This window comes from Asparagus officinalis, chromosome 4 (assembly GCF_001876935.1).
Source record: "Asparagus officinalis chromosome 4, Aspof.V1, whole genome shotgun sequence".
Taxonomy (NCBI): Eukaryota; Viridiplantae; Streptophyta; class Magnoliopsida; order Asparagales; family Asparagaceae; genus Asparagus; species Asparagus officinalis.
The window spans coordinates 110973553-110991101 of record NC_033797.1 but is presented as its reverse complement, the minus strand read 5'-3'; the positions used below and the strand labels follow the sequence as shown (position 1 = coordinate 110991101).

The 17549-nt window shown below is 37.3% G+C and overlaps 2 protein-coding genes across 3 annotated transcripts in view; one reads left to right on the top strand and one right to left on the bottom strand.

Moving 5' to 3' along the window:
- LOC109837962 overlaps nucleotides 1-11036 on the top strand; it is a 16400-nt gene extending 5364 nt beyond the window's left edge. Inside the window, exons 4-12 of one of the 2 annotated variants that reach the window (XR_002246516.1) lie at nucleotides 2968-3050; nucleotides 3257-3321; nucleotides 4240-4301; nucleotides 7007-7066; nucleotides 7234-7266; nucleotides 9295-9360; nucleotides 9780-9875; nucleotides 10535-10612; nucleotides 10702-11036. Coding sequence is in view for 1 of the 2 variants with exons in the window: in XM_020406355.1 (XP_020261944.1) it covers nucleotides 2968-3050; nucleotides 3257-3321; nucleotides 4240-4301; nucleotides 7007-7066; nucleotides 7234-7266; nucleotides 9295-9360; nucleotides 9780-9824 (414 nt within the window). In the remaining variant the exon portion in view is untranslated. Of the gene's footprint in view, nucleotides 1-2967; nucleotides 3051-3256; nucleotides 3322-4239; nucleotides 4302-7006; nucleotides 7067-7233; nucleotides 7267-9294; nucleotides 9361-9779; nucleotides 10122-10534; nucleotides 10613-10701 lie in introns of those variants that run through there. The other variant, XM_020406355.1, reaches the window with a different exon arrangement.
- Nucleotides 13522-13947, bottom strand: LOC109839153. Its single transcript, XM_020407582.1, has one exon. The coding sequence runs from the start codon at nucleotides 13945-13947 to the stop codon at nucleotides 13522-13524; it is 426 nt and encodes a 141-aa protein (XP_020263171.1).

The following is a 17549-nucleotide window of genomic DNA, read 5'->3' as shown; positions in this document are numbered from 1 at the left end:
TGCGATCTGAATGGATTCAACTTGAGAAGTTAGGTTTTTTTCGGCAAAATGGCCAAATTGGTATATTTTGTAGAGGTTTGGTGATATGTTGGTATATTTTCTTTTAGTTTTGACAGATTGGTATATTTTGTATACCGTGACGTCATATAGCCATTAAATTTGGCCGGAGTTACTGTTCCGGCCAATGTTGATGAGATTTTTTGCATAAAACCCCCTCATCAAAAACCCATCCTGCTCCTAACCCCCTCCCCCTCTCCCTCCTCATCCTATTCAACCTCCCCCTCGCCCTCCTCATCCTCTTCAACCTCCCCCTCTCCTTCCTCATCCTCTTCAACCTCCCCCTCCTCGTCGAATTCGTTCATCGAGAGCTCGCTGCACGATCTCAACACTGTCGATGGACAAAACGGGGAGATTTGAGGGGATCAGTGATGTGGATCGCGATGCAGTTACTGAGGATAGCTTGGATAATGACGATGAGTCCAATTCGGTGGTTTGTTACTTGATTCTCCTTCTCTTTGTCTGATATTTGGACATTACGCAGTAATTTCTCTTTAATGGACAAGCATTTGGTGTTTTTTTAAGATCAAATTTGGTTACTTGGGGCGAAGGTTAGCTTTTGTGGTGTTATTGATGAGTATTTAGTATATTTTAGTTTACAAATCATGTGAATGAGTGTTGTTGCAACTACACACTTTACGACTTGTTCTTCTTGTTGAGATGAATGGAAACATGTTGAAACTGTTGAGGGAAAAGCATGGAGATGATGCTTGTGATGGTGCTTGAAGAGGAGGAGGAGGAGGAGGAGGAGGAGGAGGGAGAGGGGGAGTGGGAGGAGGGGGGGTAGGAGCAGGATGGATTTTTGATGAGGGGTTTTATGCAAAAAATCCCATCAGCACTGGCCGGAACAGTAACTCCGGCCAAATTTAAAGGCTATATGACGCCGGAGTCTACAAAATATATCAATCTGACAAAACTAAAAGAAAATATACCAACATGTCACCAAGCCTCTACAAAATATACCAATCTAACTGTTTTGTCGTTTTTTTTCTATCCTATTATAGTTAGGATATTGCAATTGATATATGGTTTAAACAATTAGTAAATTTTCTTTTGTGTTTCTTTAGATTTGATTTGTTGTTAGTAATTTATTTATTTCTATCAGATTATGGTTTGTTAATTTCTTTATAAATAACATGTATCCTCTCTTTCAAAGGAACAATGTTTAATGAAATTCATTATGAGAAATCTCTTTGAGTGCATGTGAAGTGCTAGGCATGTGAGTTGCCCGTGGGTGTGAAGCCCTCTATCTGTAATTTTATTATCCTTATTCTTTTGCTTATCCCTAATCATCACTGTTCATTCCCACTCGGTTTCCTGCTGTCATCAAACGACCTCCCAATTTCCATGTGTTAGTGATGTCATCATCAAACAAGCAGCTTTCTGCTCCCTGTTTTCTCTTTTCCTGTAGCAGCAGCGACGCTGCCGTGTAACGACACCAACACAAAGTCACCTTAGCCTAATCAAAATCATCACCCTAATCTCCTATCTACAGCGAACATCCTCTGCCTTTTTATTCATGCTGCAAACAACACATTCTTCATTGTTCAGCATTCACAAGTCACGATTAGTTGTTCCAATGAATTTCTTCCTCTCCTACCTTGACTAATCAATACCAAAGTCTTTTTGGATCAGAGTCAGTCTCTTCCCCATCATTTGGTATCAGAGTACTTTGATTACACTATGATTTTAGTCTAGAAAATCATGCTTAAAATGAATAAGATATACAAAGAATTAGATAGATTGATCAAGAAGAGAATTCTCATTGAGAGATGTCTTCAGCCAGAACTAGAGTCAGAACTAGAACCGGAGCTAGAAGTTGAAGCGAATCAAGTGATAGACCCTGAGCCTGTGCTCGAGCCTACTCTGAAGCCCAAACTTGAGCCTGAACCAGAACCAGAAAGAGAACAAGCGACAAATCATGAGCAAAAGTTAGAATTTGAACCTGAGTCAGAGGCTGAAATCATGATGCATAATAAGATCTGTGCCCACATTGATTTACTTTAAGTTCACTCAGGTATCAACTTCTTGTCCGTAAGTAAACCTTCTCCACCAATCCAATATCAAGTTTTGCAGATTTTGTTGAAGACACTGCAGTTCGTGCAATAATGCTAATCGCCGAATAAAGAAAAAGTTTATACGCTCCTATTAAAACTCGAGATTGAGCTTTCTCCAATGTGGGGAGATTTGGTGCAAGACAGCCTATTAGATTTGAATGGGTTCAATTTGAGAAGTTAATTAGGATTTTGTTCTATTATATGAGAGTTAGGATAATGCAGTTGGTATATGGTTTAAATAATTAGTTAGTTTTCTTTCCATTTCTTTAGATTTGATTTGTTAGGAATTTATTTATTTCTATCGGATTATGGTTTGTTAGTTTTCTTTATAAATAACCTGTATCCTATATGTAGAGGAGACAATGTTTAATGACATTTGATTTTGAGAAATCTCTTTGAGTACATGTGAAGTGCTAGGCGTGTGAGTTTTCTTTGGGTGCGAAGCCCTGGGTTGTAAAGCCTGCATGTATCTATTATTTTATTATCCTTATTCTTTTGTTTATCCTCCACCGCTTATTTTCCACTCAGTTCCTGCAGCCATTAAACAACCCCTAATTTCCATTGGTTATTGACTTCATCATGAAACAAACAGCTTTCCCCTCCCTGTTTTCTCTTTTCTTGCATCCGCAGCGACGCTAGCTTGCAACAAACTTCAGCACATTCTTCATTGTTCAGCATTCACAAGTCCTCGAAAAGCTGTTGCAACCATATTCTTCCTCTCTGACCTTGAACAACCAATGCAGAGTCTTTTCGGATCGGAGTCCTCTTAGTCTATTTATAGTGTTTTTCCATAAGGGCTAACCTGATGACTGAACTTCCTTTGTTACTTAGAACTCCTGTTACTGTTGGGCAGGTAAATGATGAAGAAATTGAAGCCATCATTTCTGCCGCTGCATACGCACTTGCCAAGATACATATGCATCTTGTAATTAGTGGGTAGAGATCCTGACTTCTATCTTTATATTTGTTTTTAGTAGTTTATAGAAGTATATAGTCAGAACATAATACTTTGATTTGAACATTTTCTTTGACTCTTACCATTTTCTTCGTATCACTTCATGAAAGAAAAAAAAACTTTTTTCTTTTGTAACTCATTATGTACTGAACTAATTAATTTTATTTTATCTCTCTCATGTTTTAAGGTTTTGTTACACTGCAAGAGGAAGCTTTTGTTATTCTGAAGAAGACATCCTGGAATTCCGCACAGGCAATATATTTTGACTTCCATTGTTGTAACAGAAAATAGTTAGAATGCCTTCTATTTGGCTAGTTAGAATTTTCTATTTATTAGAGTTGCATATGGTTCCATCATAGCAACCCTATAATCTTCCATCTTCTGGAATCTCTCTGTTCAAGAAAGTTTTGGAGAACCATTCCTTGGATGATGAGCTAAACTGTATGAGAAAGAAAGGTTTGTTTCTAGGTTTTATGGAAAATCATCTACCTTGTCTATAGATTCCTTCCTCATGGTTGGTAACCTAGAGTGTTTAGTCTGAGATATCTGACGATAGTAAACTTTAAACAACTTTTCCATGTATCCTCGTGCTCTAAAACTGATCGGAATTAATAGAAACTGCTTAACATGATGATGTCGAGGATTCATGGTTTTACTATTTTGTGATTTCCTTACTGATATAGCTACCATCCACCTTCTGTGTGGATGAGATTGCGCACCCTTCTCGCACAGCAATCCTTGACATCATCATGTTAAGCAGTTTCTATTAAAATAGATCAGTTTTGGAGCATGAGGATTCATGGAAAAGTTGTTTAAAGTTTACTATAGTCTGATATCTCAGACTGAATGCTCCACGTTAGCAACCATGAAGAAGGAATCTATAGACAAGGTAGAGGCTTTTTCATAAACCCTAGGTTATAGCACAAGAATTATGTGATTGCGTAAAACAATCAAACAAAGTTCACTTGCATAATAATTTGCAATAAGCAAGAAACTAACTTTTTTGATTTTTTTTCTCATGTATTATTGAGCTCCAAAATACCTGTTGTCAGAGGAATCATGGATATCTATTATTTCTGTTTTGCTTTTTTGCTTTTTGTTTTGTTTTGTTTTGTCTTGTTTTGTTTTTCCTTTGAGAAGAATACAGTTTAAGCTCATTGAATCATGCAGATGATGGTGAAGCAATTGATGGCTTGCCTACTGAAGGTGTCGAAATAACTTGCTTTAATCTGGTGAGATTATTCGACAATCTTTTCATTGAATTTCTTCATGACAAAGTCCATAATTTTGTCCTGTCTTATACAATATGCTTTAGATTATCATATGACATAGTGCCATTCTAAATTAGCACTGAGGAATTTTGTTAGGCTTGATGGGTAACAAAGATGCATCATGTGGTGCAGATATAAAATCAAAATTTTAAAATGAAGTTATCACCGGTTAACAATGTTTATGTTGATAATGAAACTACGTTCAGAATCACAGTGTTCCCACCCTGGTTAAGTCAACAGCAACACTTGGCTTTTCTAGCCTTAAACATAGATGTAAATATGGCTATGCTCTTCCATCAGATGTATCAGTCCCTTAGATCACAGGTTTAGATCCTAATCTCTGTCTGTCATGCCTGGACAAGGATTAGTTGATAGCTAGTCATTATTTTGCTTAAACACAAGGAATTTACTTGATCTTATTTAAGATTTTTTTTTCTTTTCTGCATCCTGTTGGTCTAATTCATTGCCTTTGTGAAATATCATTTAGGCCACTCAGGTTGCAGATAGTGCCCAATGGAGATGTAAAAGTATATTATAGCAAGCTATTAGGTCATTTTAGAGGTGATACAAAGAGCTATATCTATAATTTCTTTATTGATTTGGCAAATGGAAATTGACTACTTTTCTACCTGTGTGAGGTTCACTAAAACTTCATAGTTCTATACATCTTAATCTTTTCATTTGTAGGCCAAACAAGCGCATGATAAAAGTTTAGCTGATTGGTGATTATATGGAACAAAGTATTTTAATTTATACCTATGCATATGACAATTTGATTATGATCATTTTTCTGCGCTGGACAACGACATAGAAAACGATAGGCCTACGCGCTGGACTTGATGCCTATAGGCTAGGCGCTGGACCTGATGCCTACAGGCTAGGAGCCTAGGCATGCCTATTTTTACTTTTCTTATAATTATTGATAGTAAATGCTAATATTATAGAAAGCTTAAGTGTCGGACTGATGCTTAGACAGATTTCTTTCTTCGTTTAAGTGATGATGGAGGTTCTGCTGAAGGTTGAAGGAGATAGAGGGGGTGTTCATAGTTAGAGGCATGAGGAGTTTGGAGGAAGTTGGAGGACGTGGAGGCTACAACAGAGAAAATCACAATAAAGGCCTAAAAAGGTGCAGTCCGCATAGGCAGACCACACTTCCCTAGATGCTTTCAAGATCTAGGCGTGTAGTCTATGTACCGTCTAGACGTTAGGCACTAGGTAGGCAGTCTAGGCACTGCCTAGGTCTAGGCACTGCCTAGGTCTAGGCATATGCCTAGCCGGGCTAGGCGGAGACTTTTTATAACATTGGTTCTAAAATACTAGTTCAGCTTGCTTGAGAGGACTATCAGAGGAATAAGGATAATGCTTAGAAACTATGATGACTAAATGGTAGGACTTTTTTTTTAACATCCAAAGTGTGGTTCTAAACAATGCAAGAAATTATAACTGTCATCAGTACTAGCACAATGTGCACATAAATATGAACTGGCTTTGGTGATATCATCTAGAAAAATCTGAAGGACAGTTTGCATCTGATCGGTTTGCAATGGAGCCACATCTATACTATATTAAAAACCTAGTGAGGTAGGAAAAGTTTGAAGGACGTGGGAAAATTTTCCTTCATCTCACTAAAGACATGAGGACAGTTTGGTCATTTCACAAAAAGTTATCTTTTTCTTTTAATTCTTTTCTCTTTCTATATTTCTAAAACTTTCTAAAGCATATCATAGAGGTTACTAATTAAATATCTATTACAGTGTATATCATAAGAAGATATAGATATGAAATGATAAAGTTCTTTTCCATGTAAACAAATACAATGAAAACAACAACTAGAATTTCAATATATTCCAATATAAATATTATCAAGAGTGTATATATAGATATTTAGTTTAAAAATAATTAAATAAAATAATATGAAGGTTAATTATGAAAAAAACAAAAGACTCCTTACTGATCTAGCAAAATTATTTCATTACTCAAATAGATATAAATCTCGTAGACAATTTCAAATAAAGTAAGATATTATATTGTATATTAAATGAACAAACATCATAAAAGATCTTAGAAATACCTATGACATTTTAAGATATTAAAATAAACTTTTTCATTTAAAAATTAGAATAATTATGTCTTAATGTCTGTTGCATGCTCATTTGCATGTGCACCAATGCTAGTCATTAAGACAGGTTCTCTAAGAAGCACGGGTATCTCCATTCTTAGCCTCCAATTTCACCCTCACTGGCTCAGACACATTCAAGAAAAAGAGGAAGAAGAAAGGAAAGAAGAAGAATAAAACCAAATGTAGATGTTATGGATTATCCTAAAGTATAGGCAATAGCTTTTCTTTTTTTTTTCTGCTGCTTCTTTTAAATCAACTCATCACTGTTATTTAAGAATACATTTTGTTCGTAAATTTTGGCATCTCATGGCAGTTAACTATTATTACTAAGAGGCTGAATTAAGCATCTTATTGTGCAAAATGTAATCAATACAAGGGTCAACTTTAAGCTGCTACCAGTGAGAGGCTAGAATCGCTAGATTAAACGTTTCGTTGTGGAACATGTAATCTATACTTTGGGCTTAACTTTATTATGCGATACTAAGGAAGTTGTGATTTTTTGTTAGCCTTGTATGTTAAATGCTTTTGGATGGTATTTGTTTCTCAGGATGGGGCACATTATATGATTTATACGCCATCTGATCCGCTACTTTTCGTTGCTGTTAAGGTATATATTTCTTCATTCAGAATGATATCATTTCTAGAAATGATTTTCTTGTGGTCCCTTTTTGACAGAATATCCTGCCAGCATCTTGTATAGAGCAATATGCTAATATCTGTTTTTCCATTTAGGGCAGGTTATTAAACTAAATAATCATATTTCTTTTTGTGCAGGACAAAGATGGCCTATTGCAGATAGCAGATGATGTATGTTACCTCTTTTACGTTAACTTGGTCTTCACTAATTTGCATTGATTTTCATTGTTAACTCTCATGCCCATTTGTGATGCATACTTGCTCAACGGAATGACATCTTTTTCTAGCATAAATCTTTATGGAGCCCTTTGTCAGGCCTACTGGACATCTAAGGACTGCTTCATTAGGCGGCAGACATGACATGAGTTCATGTACTCGTTCATAGGTGCATCTTAGCACGTAATCATCTGTAACATGCACTTTCAGCAAAAAATATGGATGCCTACTATGTTCTCTTTTAGGACATTGTTATCTGCTATCATAAAAGCTGGTATGAAACCACTGTGATGTTTGTATTATTCTTAGACAGAAAATGGATGAAGAATAAATACTACATAGTCTACTCTAACTCAGTTGTATAATTAGAGTACAAAACATGTCTGAGGGAGAAGTGAGTTGCAAGACTGACAATCCAGTCAGCTGCCTCCTTATCCTATCTGATTAAATGTGATGCATTTCAAGATGACCATTTATTGCTGGAAGGCTCTTCATGTCCTTACAATTAGCCAAACTACTGATCTATGACGAAGGATAATTCTTGTAAGTAGTAACAGTGATTAGACAACCAGTAGTGAGTCCCCGTCTATCCAAATACCTCTGTTGGTAGAACTCAGTCTAGCTGCCTTGACCACCATCAAAATTTATCTTCACATCCCTATTATGTGACCCAACCATGGGGATAGAGTGAGTTAGGCAATGAGACCTACTCTGTAAATGCGTTAATCCCTTTGCACCTGTATGTAGATTTGTGCACAACGGCATTTGTGAAAACACTTGCTGAACTCTCCGTTTTATTTCAGAGCATCTCAATAGTAATAAATTGAAGGTATGTGCAGATGCACCCCTTATCCTTTGGTGATTTAGCTACTTAGTATCCGTGTTGTATTTATCAGCACATACACTTATGCCCCATGATTCCACATTTTTTCAGATTTTAAACTTGTGTGGGAATCATGCAGAGTTATGGATTTATAATAACAAATATCCCCACATGAATCTAAAGACTTAACGGGAAAGGCACCATCATTGTTTTATGATCTACTGTACTGAGCTTCGAACTGGGATGGTAAGTTCCTACATCTTCAAAATGCAGGGTACAACCCTGAATATGGCGACATTGCAACTGCATGGTGTCATCGTCATAGTCTGATGACTAATGTGCAACATGTGGAAAAACTTAATATTTGAATTCCTTGGTACTAGATGTTCATTTTGAACTGTTCAGGCAATCTAACAACAGTAGGCTGTATTTTATGGTATCCTTTGCTGGTGTAAAGTCGACTTCCTGATTGCTAAACAATAAAAGCGAACACAGATTTTCCTGATAGTGATGTAAATGAGATCAGCTATCATGTAGACACCTTTAAAAAGCTTTTGCAGCTTGTGACTTTAACGACAAATATTAATGTAAATATTCCCTCTGTATTAAATTTATTCCCTGGATGTTAATTTTTCTTGTGATGCTTGCTTGCTCATCTGCTTCTGTGAATAGGTAGTCAGTATTTCATGCCCCGGGTCTGTGAGCCCGCTGGCACGATGTTAGCCTTGGGACCCACTGAGTGCAACACGTTGTTTGGCTCAATCCATTGCCAGAATTGACTAGCCAGTGTTGCACTTGGCTCTCAAGACCCATCATTTACCCCTCTTAAACTCTATCAATTTTCCTATGTGGGACTATTAGTGGGGCTAACGCTATTTATTTATCTTTACCTCTTCCTTCTCATTTTGGTGCCTGAACCATTTTGCTCTCACATTCTATATTTCTTGTCAAATCTTATTAACTATCATGTAGTTACATTTCAAGTCTAGATATGCTTTTGATGTTTCTAAGAAAATTTCTTTCTGGTTGCAAGACGAAACCTCAGTAAACTAGCTTCATTATGACTATGTTCTTACTTTATCATTGAGGAACTTGCTTAGCAGGTTTATGCACATTCAACATAGACATGTTCTTATATTTAACCTTTATGTATGGAACAGGATCTCTTGGAGGACCCTGCTATTGTTGGTGCAATAGACGAGGAAACTGAATTCAATGCTTTGGTGGTATGTAGATTCTCACTGTACCACTTTCTAAATGCAAATTCTTTATTTCACTTTCAATCATCTGCTGCTGCTACTCAAGCACTTGGGCTTGGAAAAAAAGTATATCATAGTGTACACACACTTAATGTTTATATGAATATGAAGTATTTCTGTTTCCTGGAGACATGATACTTCCCTTAACAATTCCTTAGCACAATGTTAAGGGCACACTTCTAGAGATCTCAGCACATAATCAAAATTTTAAAGGCTTGAAATTAATCAAGCAGTTTAGGCCATAGATGCTTGTCAGAAATTATGAGGAATATGTTCTTTCCTTTCCTTGGAGGGACTCATCCTATGTTATTTCCATCCTTTTATTTTGAATTCATCATCTTTTTGCTTACAATTGACTGAAGCATTCCTTGTTGATTTTTTTCTAGGAGGAGGAATCGGCTCTTCTCGAATCGTTGTTGGGTGAGAGATGACGGCGACAAAGTCTGAAGCTATCCCTTGTTTCAGCAGAATCTTTTAAAGATGTAATTTCTGAAGCTAATCCTTGCCCAAAAATGTGTAATTTTTGCCTAATTGTGTCCTATGAAACCGTGGCACATCCTTTTTCTCTCCATTTTGGGCCAGTAAGGTTTGCAATTTTGGCATGGTTTGCATGATATCAAAAGAATAGTGTGTCAATATTCATGGCAGCAGCTAAGAATCCATGTTCATGTAAAAGAAGGGTGTTAATTATTCAGCCATCGTTATTTTCCATTTTTATTATTTTTCAATTTTTTGAATTGCACCTCCCCTTCTAATGATATCACTCTTCCATAGTACGTTCCTAACATTTATTTTGTACTGAAATGTAGCATGCGTGTCTTTCTAGGCAAAGCAGATAGTGAAAATAAAAGAGCCTAAATGGTCTTCCATATTTACCAAATCGGTAATAAACCAATGGATTAGGCTCCTAATGACTACTTTACAGCTTTCTCTCACAGGCTTGTATTATCCACGAAGGCAGTCAAGGCCATCTGATCTAGTCTCCATGAACAATTTCTTGTTTATAGCTTGCATTCATGATTTCTATTATGTATTAAAAGTGGGATGCAATATCCTTGTTTAGCCTTTATTCTTGAATTTGTCTATTTATCCTGTTACTGAGCAAGCATATGTGATAAGTGGTGCGGCTATCTTGTTGTAGGTTTGCTCAAGAAACACCAAGATGTGGGATCTAATGAAGACTGCATTGGATCTTTCCCATATTTGTAGAAATCTCAGGGTAAGCATTAGTGAACACACTTTGGTGCGAACTTTTGCGTGAATGGATCAATTATCTCACATCTCATTACAATTTGCTTTTGATATCAGGAGAACAAAATGCACACAAGGGGTGACTGGAAAGGATGGATTCCTCTACACAACAGAACGTGGGTCCTCTTCAGACAAGCGTGTAAGCTACTATGCAGACTTGAACTGGCAATCAAAATGATTGATTTGATGCTTCTACATGTCGCGACTAGATGTATTTTGTTATTAATGATATGATGATGATGATGACACCCAAATAAACCTTGCGAAGTCACACATTCTTAAATAGAATGCTCTTGTTTCTCATCATAAACTGTTTCCAGTTGGAACCAGATTACTGAATTTTGTTTTCAGATGCAGTGTTGCTTATTATTCATAGCATGCTAGTTTATGGGCCTCTCATAGTCAGCATTATGATACCTGTGGTGTCTCTTTGGCTTGAAGCAATTAGCTAATTACTACTACCATTATGATTGATCAGCATCTAATCATTATTGATAGCTTAGTCATGCTTACACATGTATGACTACAATAAGTATGTCTTATTCTCAACTTAATCTTTATACTGGGACTTCGTACTCAAATTGGTACTACTACTTTATTTTCACTTTTAGAGTTTGACAACAAACTCCCACTAACTTTCAACATCACACTAAACATTCCAAGAACTTTCAAATAACATCCTACACCCCTAATAACTTTCAAAATCACAATGAACCCCCAACAACTTTCAAAATTGCACTAAACTCGCATAAATTTTGAAATCAGAGAAAGTAATTCTTCGCACTTTATAGATAACCTCTATAGGTTAGAACCAGAAAATAACATAACAATGCTGTTATAACCTATAAATTACTAAATATTAATCTTCCTAGAGAAGTCGACACATGTCTTACACTATACCTAACCTGACTAATTCAAAACCAAGATAACCTCCACCTCAGCACGGCCGACTTGATTGGTCGATCACTTGCGTAGCCGAGTCGAAAGGCGACATTACTCGGCCAACCCCTCAGTTGACTCCACAAGCGATCCGACTTGGCTCACTGTTCAGTCGAGATCTCGCGTAACCGAGTCAAAAGGCGATACTTTTCGGTCCTGGACCCGATGAGTCAAAGGACAATAGCTACCTCGAACCCCTCGCTAGCTAACTATTCTCGCATTAACTGCCCTGACAACATCATTATTATTCTAGCCCCATAGTCTTTAAGATTTATTGGACCCAGTCAGCACCAAGCATGTTGTCATTCCCATAATAAATGATCAGGTAAATCATCTCCTTCAGCAATAGACACATAACACATGTCTATCGAATTAGTTGCCTAGATGGACTTGGTCCAAGTTACCTTCTTGCCCCTTAAACCCACTATAAAAGGAGCGGCACTGCATGAGGTAACGCTCTCTGGCCTTTTTGACGTAACTAAGAACTAACGCTACACTTTCCCACTCAAGATCACCTACTGACTTAATCGTCGGAGGAACTGGAGAATCCAACTTTGCCCTCTTACGAGTTTCTTCATGTGTGAGGAAGAACAATGAGCCCCAGAACCACTCATCAGAAGGAGTTAGAGGACCCTAATCAGTCCACAAACTCTCAAATAACCCCCTATTTGATAACTAACATTAACAAATGCATTTTGAAGTCACGTGGGTTGCATGTGCCATGTCAAATGTAATGATTTTAACTTTGGAGGTTTATGTGAAAGTTCTTAGGAATTTAGTGTAATGGTTGAAGGTATTGGGAGTTTACTACAAACCACTGGAAGTTAAAATAAAGTAGGAGGAACAATTTGAGTATGAAGCCCCAATACGGTGATGAAATTGAGAAAAAATAAAACAGGGGGACCAATTTGAGTATGAAGTTCCAATACAGAGACTAAGGGCCAAATTAATATTGCTTTTTAAAAAAAAGATGTTTCTAGTTATTTTTTCAAGAAGTAGTGAATAGTGGAGTTTGGTGAAAACTTTTTCTGTATGCTTATTGAAAGTGCTTTTGCTTTTAAGGGGTGCTTTTGGAAGCGACCTGAAAATATTTTTAAAAGCAACTTCTCCTATTTTTAGTTCATATTTATACATTTTATCTTTTAACAATAATCATTAAGCACGGTTCAACGAAATACCATAACTGCTTTTTAGGCAGTTTTTGATATTTGATTACCAAACAACTATTTACAACAGCTTGTATAATTAAGTTGCTTCTATAAGCTGTTTTTAAACAGTTGTAGGGTTCGTTTCTTTTGCAAGAAATTTCATTGTTGAGTGAATTGATATACTTGGATTGGTTGAATCCTCAATTTGTTGGGCTACAATTGCAGATATTATTCTACGTAGTTCATTTTTAGGGGATGTTCGTTTGCATGCAAGTGAAAAATGAAAGTGAGAAACTGACTTTCTTTTAACATTTTATGTGTTTGTTTACATATAAATGGTTATGAAAGTGAAATGCAAGAAAGTTAGCATATAGGATGTAATGCAATTTTGACTTCCCCTAAAAAAATGATAAAGTCATATGAAAGTGATAAAAATGGTAACAAATTTTAATTAAATGATTTTAGCTACATTTACTAATGAATCTAATTTTGCCCTGTCATCCTCACATTGCACAAACAAATATTATAGTCCAGTAGCATGCTGAGTCAAAATTTGCACTAGCTAGAAAGGAAAAATAAACTAGAAAAATCAAAATTCCTGGAGTCCGAGCCAAAATTTGCAGCTTTAGCTTATTTTAAGATATAGAGCAAATCTTCGCATAAGTACATATATTCTGTGACACAAACGAATGCAGGAAGGGGGGAAGGGGGGGAAAAAAGGAAACCTTTCGGAAAAAAAAATAAAAAAATAAAAAAAGAGTAGGAACTTGAACTGAGTGCTTGATAAGCTCTAGAAGAGCCATTGAGCTACCGCCTCCACCTCCTTGGCCTGCGACTTTCTGAAGGATAAAGAGAAGGGCGATGAGTAACGAGCTGACGTAGTCTGATGCGGCGACAATGATCTCAGTTCCTTGACTTGCTTGCTCTTGAGGGACTGCATGATAATTCTTCGATGTGGCGACGATGAACTCACTTCCTTTACTTCCCTGCGTTTGAGAGACTGTATCGGGAAACATCCCTGAGACACTGGAGGAGCTTGGCATGGGAGATGGCTCAGTTTGCTCACATAGGAAGGAGGAGGACTAAGCTTTGGTAATGGCTTTTGTTGAGTTGTGTTATAAAGCTTTGGGATGCCTGGCTCAATCTCCCACCTGAATGGAACAGATCCTGGCCTCTTGAAGGATTCATCTCCTGATGCTTTCTTGTTGATGTCCATTAGGGGCTTTAGTGTCTGTAATGTGCAGGGGGATCGAGGAGCTATTTAAGGGTGGGGGATGTTGAAAAATATGTAGGGCAGGTTGGTCTAAATAATTTAATTTTTCGAAAATGCTATTTTGTCTCGTACGCACGTAGCATGAGGGAAACAGGGGGAGTGGGACCCACAAATGATTTTTTTTCTGTGGGTCCACCCCCGGTTTCTCTCTTGCGCGCTTAATTTTTCTAGTTTGTTTATTGACTTTGAGAGAGGGATAATGGTGGTACAATAAAATATGAATTGTGACGCTTGCACATGCAACAATTAGCGCCGAGGAGGCTGCTGGAGCTCTCGCTTGATCAATTTGGCCCCATGGGACCGCATTTATTGAAGTGTTGTCCGTTTGGTCGAGGGAAGAAAGAAAGAACAATATCCAGCTTATCTTGAGTTGGGTTATGGAAATTTTTAGTATTTCAAGGGTTTGCTGACTTTGTTTTAGACAAAAAAAATCTTAGGGAAATATGGATCCTTTGACGCGTACGTAATGAAGTAGATGGCCATATGTGACTACAACCAACATGCAACCTCTGCGCATGCATTCCATCGTTTCTGCTAATCATGCTAGTCCTACTTATCTAATGCTCTCTAATAGAAAACAAGAAGCATCAAAGGGTACAAACTTAAGAGCTAATCGGCAAAATCAGAAGTCCAAATGGTAGAAAACGGTGTCGAATTGCTCAAAGTGTTAAAAAACATGAAAATTCAGCAGCCTGGGTGTGACACGCACCACACCCCTGAATTGTAGCAGACAGCTTCTGCCACAAAACGACGTAGAATTGTTCAAAGCGTTGAAAAACATAAAAAATCAACAGCCTAGGTGTGGTACGTGCCACGCTCGAGTGTGGCAGAAGCCGTCTGCTACAATTCAGAGGTGTGGTGCGTGCCACACCCGGGTGTGACAGAAGCTGCCTGCTACAATTCAGGGGTGTGGTGCGTGTCACACCCGGGTCTGGCAGATGTTTTTTTGATTCCCAGCCTATTTTGGATTGTGTCTTGTTATAAATAGAAACACGTCTTTCTAGGATTTAGGAGAGGAGAGATAAGAGAAAAGAGAGTTTTTTGAGCACTTTGAGAGGGAGATTATTGTGAGGGAGTGTGAGATTATTGGTTGGGTTATTTTGAGAGTTGTTTGAGAGATTGTAACCCGTTGTTTCTTCTTCATACAGCGAAATCTCCCCATCCTCTCCTCATGGACGTAGGCAATTTATCGAACCACGTAAATCTCTGTGTTTGTGTGTGATTTTGGCCGTTGATTTGTGAATTATACTCGTGTTTGGTTCTTCTCTCATCGCTCGTTGACTCGTTTGGTTCGTGAGCACGCTTCCGCACGGCGCGCGACAAGTGGTATCAGAGCTCAGATTTTTAGATCTAGGGTTTTGCATTGGGTGGAGGAAGATTCACTGTTGGAAGCTTGGGTCTTGGAGATCTAGGCTTCGGTGGAGATAGCGTTGTGGAGTTGCCGTTGGAGATCCCGCTTTCCTCGTATGGCTAGGAGATCGTGTTGGAATCCTATCTAGGGTTTAGTTGGGTAATTTCTCAATTCTATCAAGTTTTAATCTTTCTTTACAATTTGGAGTTAGTTTGCAATAGGAGAAGAAGTTAGTGAAAGCAGCAAGGCGATGACGAGTACAGTTCAGGTTGCACTTCAAAATACGAAGATCAGTGTTGTGAAGTATGATGGCAATATCAACTTTGGTTTTTGGATGAGTGATGTGCAAGATGCACTGAATGCTCAAAATTTGGAAGAGACCATCATGGTCTATGTGTGACGTCCTAGGGTTCACACAAGGCTGTAGTCCCAGGTGAAACTCGGATTGTCAAACCTGCCAAGCACCAAACACCATGCTACGATATATTTCACCATCACAATCACTATCTCTCTAGTGGAAACAATAAATAGATGAAGGTACAGACAGGTAAATAATCAAAATCGAATAACACTGAAAATATACATAGAAGAAACATAAGAAATATTAATAATGAGCCAAACTGGAATGAAGTAGATATATCTCTGAGTCTGAACTGAATCTCAAATACAACAAGTCAAATAAACAAAGTCTCACAATAGCTCTCAACTCTATGAAATAAAATACCAATGTAGAGTCTGAAAATAATTAACTACATGTGGAGTTCTGCAATAACTACAAAATATAATAAATAGCTAAACGGACAACTAAGATGTCCCATCAACCTGTGACTCTCAGTGTGCCAGACTCGCTGCTTGAAAGAGGGAAAACAACGAGCGTCAAAGCGCTAGCGAGATCATCACTACCTCTCCCCAGGGGAAGGGGTATGAGTATATAAGAAAATAGAGTCAGTACATATATATATATATATATATATATCAAATCAGTACATATATATAGCTCTCTATGAATGAAAAACAAATAGTCAAGGAAACATACTCCAATCTCTAACATAAAGAATAAATATCTCATCTCGAAGTACATCCGAGTAGCCTGCTCTAATATAAGAGGATGCCAACCAAACCAAAACGAAATATAACCGTCGTCCATAACGGGTGTGCCAAAATTTCAAAGTAAATACCCTACTCACGGGTAATCTATCATGGAAGTAAAACTTATAACTGATCAAATATCTATGTGTGCATCATCTTGTGCTATAGCGATACTCTTGTAATGCTCTTACTCAATCTCTCTGCGGTAATAGGATTTATTATTTCCCTATTCTGGATACGTGTAATAATGATACTTTTGTAATACTCTTACTCAATCGTTCTGTGGCAAATAGGTTTCATCTCCCTATTTCCTGGTACATCTAAAACAACACTATTCATATGTGTTTATCAGTTTAACTTGTGTCAAAAGTGTGTCAATCTAACACAATCTAAGCATACATGCACCAATCTCGGTGCACGTGACCACATATGATATTCACCATTAATCCAGGTGTTTAACAACCACTAATCTCGTAGTCTATCATCATAAGGTTGAGAGATTCGCTCGAAAAACCAAAACCAAACCAATTAAACATGCACATGCCGAAACAGACGACGGGTTCCAGAGACTACCCAAGTCTCTGTCCTGCACGCGGTCGATTGTGGCGGTCGACCGTGAACCCAAATTCTAGTTTTTCACAAATTTGTGTGTATATCGTGTTCACGTTATGTTTTCTTGATATAAACATGTTTAAAACTTCATGAAACTTGTATACAAACATGCCACAGTAGATAGGAACATCTGGAAACGAAATCAACATGTATAACCATGATTTTATGCATTAGATTTATATTCAAAATCCTAAAACATGCATAAAAGCTCAAAACGATTAATCAAACTTCTTTCTTTATATTAACCACGTTTTAAAATTATTTTCAGATCTTAAATACATCTGTAAAATCACTCTCAACCTTTTTAGCATGCAAAGACCTAGTCTTTATACATATAATACAAAAGAATTTGACTTTATTCATAAATTAGTCATTTAGGCTCTACAAAACATGTTTAAAACTCTAAAAAAACGTTTCGAAAACTAGGAGGGGGATTAGCAGAGATGATACTCGTCTGAGGTTGTAGGAAAAGTATTTAGATGCAAGAGATCTC